The 10,672-nt window shown below is 33.9% G+C and overlaps 1 protein-coding gene across 1 annotated transcript; it reads right to left on the minus strand.

Moving 5' to 3' along the window:
- Positions 1-2,187: 2,187 nt before the first annotated feature.
- Positions 2,188-5,924, minus strand: LOC111385009 (zinc finger CCCH domain-containing protein 30-like). Its single transcript, XM_023009362.1, has 2 exons — positions 5,576-5,924; positions 2,188-4,701 (listed from the first exon to the last, which is right to left on the minus strand). The coding sequence occupies exon 2, from the start codon at positions 4,688-4,690 to the stop codon at positions 2,498-2,500; it is 2,193 nt and encodes a 730-aa protein (XP_022865130.1). The 5' UTR covers positions 4,691-4,701; positions 5,576-5,924; the 3' UTR covers positions 2,188-2,497.
- Positions 5,925-10,672: the final 4,748 nt, after the last annotated feature.

Genomic DNA, 10,672 nt, shown 5'->3' on the forward strand with positions numbered 1-10,672 from the left:
GTATATTAATTTATCAATTTTGATTATATCAAAATAATATTTCGCGACGTTAGGCATCGTGGTAGGGAACCTAATGAGTCGCACACAAAAGAGAATTGGAAGACTGCAAATTGTCAATTGATTAATTTAACAATCGTTGGATAAATTAATTAATTGAATTTGTTATTTATAATCCCGAATTAATTAATTGGATTAATTAATTCACGGACCGGGTTTGATTAATTGGATAAATTAAATATTGGACCGGACCGGGCCGGGTCCGTTTGGGTTTATATATATATATGCAGCTAGGGTTTGAGGTCCATATGTTATTCATTATTCTTGCTAGTACAATAAAGAAACCCTAGCAGTTGCTGTCTTCTCTCTGTGTGGATTTCATTGGAGGCTGGACAATTGGACAGCTGTGGGAGGCAGATTCAAACTGCTGGAAAGGAATAACGCGAAGGAGTTTGCAAATCACAAGTAAAGGTATATTTCTCATCACAGTTTTTATCTAAATACAAAGCTGAATCCTAAATGGGAATTGAAATTTGTTAAATTCCGTTGTGCATGTTTAAGTAAATTCCCAACACATGTCACGTTCGGTGCATATTTCAGTCTCAAATTATTTTTATTTATTTTTTTTCTGAGAAAATGTGTTTTTGATTAGTGTGGTTGAAAAACAAAGAAAAAATTTCAATTTACATGTAATATTATATTAAAAATAAGAGTTAGAACGAAAAACTGAATGTGAAAGGAGGCCAAACAGATTGTAAAAGTATTGGAGCAAATTCTACATTTATTATATTTTTATTCTATAGATGCTTAATTTAGAACCCTTTTTCTCATAGGCAAGGAAGGATGGATAAAATAAAAGGAAAACCGTAACTACCTTAGTTTAAGATTATGTTTTACGAATAACAAACCATTAGAAAATTTGCATAAATCATATCATAATTAACTATATTTAAAATAAAATAAAAATATTCATAATAGTTTGTGACCGAAATTTGTGGTTTTAGAAGAACGGTAAATTGGCAAGACGACGAAACAAAAAGAGAGAAGAATTCTCAATATGCAAGTAAAAGAAAAAGAAGCAACGAAACTATTTACAAATGTCTTCAAAAAATGACCAAAACATGGTGAAATGAATATTTTCATTATTTTACAATTATTTCCAAATTGACTATCAAATGTTCATCATAGAATATAAATTTTAAATTTTAAAAATATACATGAAATATGATCGGAACTCCCTTTGACTTCTATTCGATGTTGTTAGAATTTTCTATACTTCTCTCGTATAATTGACATCGGACACCTAAATATTCCTTTTTCCCCTCTACCCTCCTTTAAAATACCATTTTATATAATATAATAAAACCTCAAATTTCTTTAATTTTTCATAGGTTTTATCCACACCAAACTCTTGAACTTGTCCTATCTTCCTGGGCCAATGCCTCCACATCCCTTGACGTTGATTTTTCTTTTAACATATATACCTAATTCATTTTGAGTGCAGAACCCACAATAAAATCGCATTTCTCGACCCCACAAATCACTATCAAAACCAAAGACTCCGTCAAAATCTATGTCGTGTAGTTGAATACAATAAAAGCGCTAACCACTCACACGCGACATCAATGGCTCGCGTCAAAGAAGATGATACAACTCCCACCCACACCCGCTGTCCAAGTCACTTTCCCGTCACATCTAATTTTCCTTATCTGATAAACAAATCACATCCCAATATGGAACCCGCCAATTTTATTGTATTTGTTCCTTAGATTTTGTCCCAATTAAAGGACACAGATGGCCAACAATATTATCTCGAATTTTATTCAGGAATGTATAAGCCACTCCGCCGACGGGTTACATCAAACTTTACATAATTGATCACATAATGTCACATCACTGTATCATTTATCAATTTAAAACACAGTTAACTTTTTCTCTCAATCTTTTCAATCAATATCATTTCAAAACTAGGCTTAGGATTGAACAATCTAACAACTTCCACTCGAAGCAAATCTTCTACTTTTTGTTTTCAATCGAGCTTCAACCATCGCAATTAAAAACCAACTGATATTCAATGAAGGTAGACTAAACCGGTGCCATATGAGGAGAAAGGCCTCTACGGGATGTTACCTACGTTTTAAGTTATAATGTTACTATCTTGCCCAGATTCAGTAATGGAACAAACATGAATAATGATTCAGTAGAATGGAACATTCAGAAGAGAATGAAGTACAATTATAACATTACCCACTAGAGTCGGGTATCTTTTTTAGTACAGTGCATAGTAACAAATGAATACTCCAGCCATATTAATCAACAAATGATTGAAGTTGAATATGATTATCAAAAAAAAATATTTTAGCTTCAAATTGAAACCATGAACTTCGAAACTCCAGCATTGCCTCGAATAATCCCGCCAGCAAAAATAAGCGTCCAAAAGAATATATTCTTTCCTAGAGGTCTTGTTTTGTCTAATTGAAATGAATTCATGCTTCAATTACTAGACTCTGAGCTGATCAAGTTGCATCTGCTCGAGCCAAGCTCCTAAAACTGACTGATCAATAGAATCAATTTGAGAACTCGATTTTGAACCCTCGCCGGATGGGGCAGCACCAGAAATGGGTGCTGCAAACTTCTCCATCATCTCAGGTGGTGATTCTTTAACAAGAGATTGTACCCACGACAGGTCGGGCTCCTCTCCCTCGTTATTGGGTTCAACGGAAGTTGATCTTTTCATATGAGCAAGATCACCTCCATTAACAGACCAATCAACTTTGCCATTGGGGGCTCCCCCCCAATTTGTGGTCCAGGAATTCACAGGAGACCCAACAACGGAGGCACGGTTGGATCCAAGATCCCGAGAACTGAGGACACGCAGCTGTTGCTGCTTCTCTCGTTGAGCAAAGGTAGAAAAATTGGCACTCATTGGTGATGAGGGTTCCACACTTCTTGGTGACGACATCCTTGGAGATGACACACCGAAGGAAGCCTGCAACAAAGAGTGTTCAACATTTCTAGGGGAAAATATGTTAGTATTGATTGGTGAAAGCATGTTCTGTTGCTGCTGAAACTGATTGAGAACAGCAGATTTGTGCTTAGGAGAAAATGCACCAGAAGCCACTGCCTGATCAGAGTATCTTGGTGATGATGAGATCTCCGCAGAAAATAGCTCTTCAAGATTGGAAGGAGTTAGGGTATTGGACCGAGCAGAACGATTCAAAGCACCAGAGTTAGGACGTGGCTGTGAAAAACAAGCCAAGTCATTCAAAACATGTTGCTGAGCATTAAAATCCTGCAATACGTTCAAATCCTCAGGTAGGATGTCCCGGGCACTAAGAGAAGATCTGAGACGGCTGGATTGGATGTTGCTAGCAGGGAGATGAAGGGTTGGGACATTTTGCTGAGGCCAAGCTGCAGATGAATGAGACATTCCATTTGCAGTGGGGGACATGGGTTGTTTGTATGCAGGAGACACGACAGTGTGTGAAGAAGGTGACCCGGGCAAAAGGCTCAAGGCTGCAGCCATGTCCATTACACTAGCTGCAGTGGCAGCTGACCTTGGTGAAGGAACACCAGATCCAGTAGAAACATAGAGGGGTCGAAGCTCCTCCGGGGTGTGTGCAAAGAAACACACTTGCCTAGCACAGCTTGTGCCATCCTTGCAGAGTCTTGTCCGATACTGAGCCGGGTGTAGCCAGCACTCAAACACACCATGAGCATACTCGCACATATCCCCTCGCCTACAGGCACCCTTACGGAAATCAGGACAAGGGACACAACTGTAATGGTACTTTCTTGGGTCTCTTCTGCGAGCATTCTCTCCAGGGTGAACAAATGGACACTCGGTCCAATCATGAGAGTAGGCCCTTGAACAAGGCCTGACCTTGAATGAAAACATCCGAAACTCATCAGTTGAGAAAATGCTATTCTTGATGTCCGGAAGAGATGGATCCACTGGGTACTGCTTTTTCTCAGTTGTAGATTTAGCAGGGACATCATTCAGCTTGGATGCCATAGGAGATGATGCTGAATCTGATGGTGAACCTGGAGACATACTTTCTGGGGAAGAAGATAGAACTGGGGAAGAAGCAGTGGAGTTGCATATCGATACCCTTAAATTGTACTCGCCGAGTGATCCATCAGAAATATTATTCATGAGCAGTTCTTCAAGAGCAGCTTTAACACCCAGAAGTTTAGGAGGAACAACAATCACATCAACTGGGCGATGACCGTTTGCATCTTCAATATTTGGATCTGCACCAGCCGAGAGTAACAGCTTGATGGCATCAAAGGAAAGAACAGAGCCACCAGAGGCAGCACAGTGGAGGGCAGTACACTTGTCTCTACCACATATTCTATTCAAATCAACCTCCGGTAGAGCAACCATCAATTTCAAAACATCAATACTACCATAGGTAGCAGCAACCATCAAGGGAGTTCTATCCTCAGGTGTTATCTGCTTTGAACCCTTCTTGCGAATGTACCAAATACCAACCTCATCAACTGCAGACAAATTAAGCTCAATGGATCTCTTGAATGCCTCGACATCATTGTTGGCAGCAAATTCAAGTAGACTATGAAAGGAATCTTCAGTCTCCACAGATAAATTACTTGTGTCCATGTTATTTGATTTGGTAGCCATGGCGGATTGGGTAGTTGAACTTGTATTTGATTGATCTGGGCCACTGCACATACTTAAATCAGCTGCAGTCAACCAAGAACAGCGTTGTTTAGATCAAGAGCATTATAAATCTAACTGAAAGAAGAAATTAATAAAGTACTCTTTGAAAAGAAACTCTTTCTTGATTCATTCATTCTCGTGAAGCTCTGAAAATGTTTAAAATGCATTTAAAATTTCATAATTTTGAGGCTATAAAGTAAATATTGAATCATAACAATTCAAAGGATCATTCTTCACCAAGAATCAACAATTCCGGCACAATGATTGCAAATAGACCATTAAATTTAGTCATAAACTTCAAAACCTTAAGATCAGAACAAAATCCAAACCTCCCGTTCAACCAGTAAAATCAATCCAATTACACAAGGCTTCGAATATTTTTCGCTCATACATTGTTAAATAAAAAAAATAAAAAATAAAAAAGTATCATATCCCAACTTCCCCAAAGGAAATAAATACAGCTCGGGTCAATTATTGTATCAGCTAAACAACAACTTATAAGAACAAATTTAGCAGATGAAAATCATTGTCAAATACAAAATCTTTCGCAAAAATATTCATATTTCTAGCAATATAATTAATTATTACACATATCTCAAAAAGATCAAAATTTTAAAAGCGAAGATATATATGCACATAAACACTAATAAGCATTCGTGTGTGTCCTATATTTATATTCATCAAGAGTCATAGAAATAAGCACAGATCTACAAAATCAAGATTAAACCATGAAATACCTGTACCGCTAAAAGCCTATAAGCATAAATCAGCTCGCAAGTTAATGGATAAACCGAATTTACAAATAAAAATAATTATTTCTTTAACTCGCATATTCCGAGAAAAAATCGAAGTAAACCCAAGCGAAGTAAGAAAAGCTGCCCGCTAAATAAAGCTTACCGATGATCCGAAAAGAAGATTTTTTACAAGATCTATAAATGGGTCAGTCACTTAATCAACGATCTTCGGTTTGAGCTTGAAGAAGAAAATAAGAAACAAAGTTCGTAACAAATGGAGTTCCCACTGAAGAAATCTTCATCATACAGATAACAATTAATGAGGAAGAGATAAGAAAAAAGGATAACCAGAAAAAATGTTTCAGGTAACCATACGGAGATTTAGGGGAAGCGTGCTTATGTGTGTATGTATAGGAGGAGGGAGAAGAAAGATCGAGAGAAAGCGAAAGATGGGCCTTGTTTTGTGCTGCTGGAAGAGAGAGTGCAAGTGTGTGTACTACGTGGATGGAGGAGCGGTTTGAAATTGTGAATTGAAATATAGATGAAATACAAATGCAAATGCAAATGATGTTGAAATGTACGCGAAATGAAATGTAAATGCCAGTCAAATTCAGAGGATATTTTAAAGTGGGGTTTTGGCCGGTAGGAGCTAGGGCGCGTTTGGATGCCCTTTTTCTTTTTATTATTTCCACTTTTTCTTCACTCAAGTCGCTTATTTCTTTTCTTTAAATTTAGCCCTCTTGGGCTCCATTTTTCTAAAACTCATTCTCAATTACATAATTTTTCATAAAACAATTTTACGCCTAAAATTAAAAAAAAATTCTTATTTTTTACCCATATCTTCAAAAAAAATCAATATTTTAAAATATTTTTTCTCCCAATATCTCATTTTAATAGAGCCCAAACAGGGATATGAAGAAAGCAATTTACTAAAAAATATATATATATATATTTTGAATCCAATTAAACAAGGAAGTTGATTTTCATCATAATCTCAGGCCTCTTGTCATAAAAAAAAAAAAAGAAAAAAATTGCAACGAATTTTTTACTCTTACTCATTAAGTATTAGTTCAACCAATTGTTGTATCAATATGAATATTTTTTCTAATTTTATTTTAAATAGGGATTCAATAACTCATTTATTTCAAGTAAATTAGATATACACTTATTAAAAGGTCATTTGCACAAATAACGATGTAATTATGTAGTTGATAGAATGCAATTTTGACACAAATAAAGTTCATACTAAGCTCTGATTATCTTTACTAAAAATTAAAGAATAATATTATTTAGCACCAATGTGCTAAAACATTAGTGTACATAGTCACATTTGATAGATTTAATTAGATGAATCATGTGACGTTGTATTTAATGTCAACAACGATCATCTAAATTGGTACTTGATACTAATGATGTCAAATAATATTAGTGAAAATTAAATATTGATAAAAATTGATAAATTTATAGTTGAAAAATTAATAAAAATTGTGAATTTCGCCAATGATTAATTGAAAACAAATTATTTTTTTAAGAATTGAGAGCTCAATATGTGTTTCGATTGTGTTAGGAGGAAAAAGCAAAATACCAAATCTTAGTGGAAAATTGGGAGTATTAAAAAATTTTTAAAATAAAAGACCAAATCTTTTTATTTAATTACTACGGTCCAAATATGTCACGAGGGGCTAAAATACTTGTCTTGAAAAGAAAGTAGATAACTTCCAAACACGACCTTAGGTTTGAGTTGGTCAAGTCACAACTGGAGGCAGTGGCGGATTTTAATGGGATATCAAAATGGGTTAAATTAGGGGTTTGGAATCCGCCAATGATTTGTAGAGAGAGAGTCCAGGAAGTGGGAGAGCGGACGTCAGGCAATACTCAATTTTGATTAATTATAAAGTAGTCAATTCGGAAGAAAAAGCATACTGGAGCACTATTTGTACGATAAAGAAAAATTAAATTTTATTTAAAAGTTTTGACTTTTGCTAATTTAGCCTTCTATTCAACGTGTATTTCTCTGAAATTTTCAAGTTTTCTAAATGCCACGTTGACACGAATAACTTGTCTAAGAAAAAAGGATTGAGCTGTTTGTACAATCCAGCTCGATATGGGTTCCCTCATGTGAGAAGACTGTGACACTTATGTACAGCAGGCGCAATCCTAAAAAAATTCATAATTAAGCCTTTATTTGAGTCACATTATTGGAATGAAAATACATTTTTGAATAGCATATTGATGGAAAATGTGTGATTAAAAAATAAGAAAATATTTTGAATTTACGTGTAATATTATTTTATTAAAAAATGTGTGATTAAAATGATATCAAATTACTATTGAAGAATATATTTTTTTTCAAATAGTGTGGCTCAAACAAAGCCTAAGATTCATTATACAAAATTTAATGAGTAATTTTTTGACAAATTTGTCTCATCCAAGTTCTCGACCTTTCATTCCTTTTTCTTTTTTTTTTTTGATATCCAGGTATCTCAACTTACACTAAACTAAATCCTGAACCCCCAAGACCCTTGCCCCTAGAACCTTGGAGGGGGTAAATCGCGGGTTATGCCTCAATTGGATCACAGGTTCCCCTCACCGCCTGTACACTTCTGCGTACAAGAGATCCTCCTCCAAAATAATTGCTCCATACCAAATAAATCTGGCCGCAGGTTCCCACCAGGATTCGAACCTCCACCCTACCGTTGGAAGCAAGACAAATGTTGATTGATCCAACAGTTGAGCTGTGCCCCAGGGGGCGACCTTTCATTCTTTGTTGCACTTAAGGGGCGGATATAGCTATTGTATGAGCCCCATTTTGAAAAGAAAATATATTTTTGAATAGTAAATTTTTGGAGAATGTGTAATTAGAAAGTAAGAAAAAATTTCGATTCATGTGTAAAATTATTTTATTGGAGAATGTATGATTGAAAATGAATTTTGACAAAAAAAAAATTTAATGGGGCTCAAACAAGGCGTAGCATTGGACAGGCATGGCCCCAATTGATTTTATGGTTTTTTAATTTATTATCTTATACATTAGAAAAAAAAATTTGTGCAATTTTTTCTTTTTCATATCAGCTCTATTTTAAAAAATTAGTGCAGTCTTAGCTCCGCACTCAACCCACTTGAATCTTTATTAGACAAGTTCTTCCATTCAATTATTAAAAATCAAATATATATTACATATCTACTTTTGAGGGGTGAATTAGATAATGCATAATTTTGCTAAAAAAAAAAGAAATAAAAGTATAAATATGGTCGAGTTAAAGAAAATGAAAAAATATTTCAGATACTCGCATCCCAAATTTTGAGTTGAATGAAGATAGGCGCTCCTAGTTTTAGGTGACTATTAGACTTAAGAAATAAGTATTAAGCTGTTTATCACATTTAATATGTTACGATGCATGTTAAATCATTGCCCTTACGGAATTTATTTACTTTTTATATTGCTCGTTTGATAGAGCTTTTAAAGAATCAAAAGCTTATTTTGAACTGATAAATTATTTTGTATATATTTGGATAATTTTTTGAAAATACTTTATTTAACTATAAGACTTTACAATCAAAAAGTCAAAATGACGACTATAAAATAATAAGGGATAAAAACCAGATCAATTTCGTTGAGACGAGGCAGTAGACCACATGAAATTTCCATCCCGTGACCATTTACTAAAATTGCATTATCCCTCGCTAAATGAGAACAAGAAAACATTCCACAATATTTGTGAGAAAGGACAATCTACGTATAGAATGAATTATCCCCTTAGAGATCAGGGTAGAGCAAACCGAAAAAATAATATATATATTAATTGTTTTACTCAAAATATATTATATATTAGATGGATTTATAATTCAACAAATTTATATGCTTGTTGACTTCTATTGATTCCTTGGGAAAATAATAACTTATTTATATTAATATTTTTTTATTTAAAGAATGACCATGTTTGGCCCCCATTTTTTTATAAACTCATTTTTTTCAAAACTCATTTTCAGTTACAGATTCTTCCATAAAATAATTTTACATATAAATTCAAATTTTTTCTTATTTTTTAACTACACATTCTTATTTTCTCATTTTCAAAACAAAACACTATTGTAAATTGCATTTTGACCCAAAATTCGGGTTCAAACACTATCGTAATGAAATGTTTATGTTTAGAAGGTTTCAATATAAGTGTTAGAATGAAATTTAAAACCAATATATTAAAAAAAATTAATTGTCTGAAATATGTTATTCTATATAATCTTTTGGAAATGAAAACGTATCATTTGGTCTGGAAATTTTTTAAACCATTTTGAAATGATTTGATTTGATTTGATTTGAAAATGATTTAAAAATATTTCAAATCAAATCGTGTTCACCCCTATTACACGCTATCAAAAGATACCTTGATAATTTTAATTAAACGTGGGAATTTTGCCCTTGTTTGAGCCCCGTTTTGACAAGAAAATATATTTTGAAATAGTGATTATTTGGTGAATGTTGTGGTTAAAAAAGAAACTAAACTATTTTATTTACGTGTAAAATTATTTTATGGGAGAATACATGGTTGAAAATAAGTTTTGAACAAATGAGGGACAAACATATCTTAGAAAACATTATTTGAAAACTCTTTTTTTACATACTCATTTCTAACCACACATTCACACAATAAAATATTATACACGTCACGTCAATTATATTACTCAAATAAAAAGACAATTTATTTAATTTAGAATTTTCAGTACCCATTCATTTCATGCCTTCACGCTATTTACAGACTTGAAATGCGCATAAAATGTTCTGCATGTCTCTGGGGGACACTGTATTGTACTGTCGTTCGGAAAAAGACCCCATTGGGGGCTAAATTGCAAAGTAAAAAACATTTGAGGGATTTTTTATGCAATCTCTGCTTAACGTTTGGATCTTGCAATGAAGCTCCCTTCTATCTTTGCACCTCGATTATTAGATGCATGGAATCATTCAATACGGGATATGAGTTTGCCCCATGGAACTAAAAACTCAAGGGACATCTTGGAGGTATTAGAAAACGCTAGCAAAACTAATGCGGAGGGAAGGAGCAAGTCGGAGCCTTATTTTCGTAAGACCAAAAAAATTTAATGAAAATTCCTTCTTCTTCTTTTTCAACATATCAGTCTAGTATAAAAAAAAAATTTAATTAATAAATAAATAGATTGTCCCCGGGCTCCGTCCCTCCACGTAAATTAGATTTTCGATCAAAAAACTTCTAAATTACATATATATGATCAATATGAGATATAT

The sequence above is a fragment of the Olea europaea genome, chromosome 3 (genome assembly GCF_002742605.1).
Source record: "Olea europaea var. sylvestris chromosome 3, O_europaea_v1, whole genome shotgun sequence".
Taxonomy (NCBI): Eukaryota; Viridiplantae; Streptophyta; class Magnoliopsida; order Lamiales; family Oleaceae; genus Olea; species Olea europaea.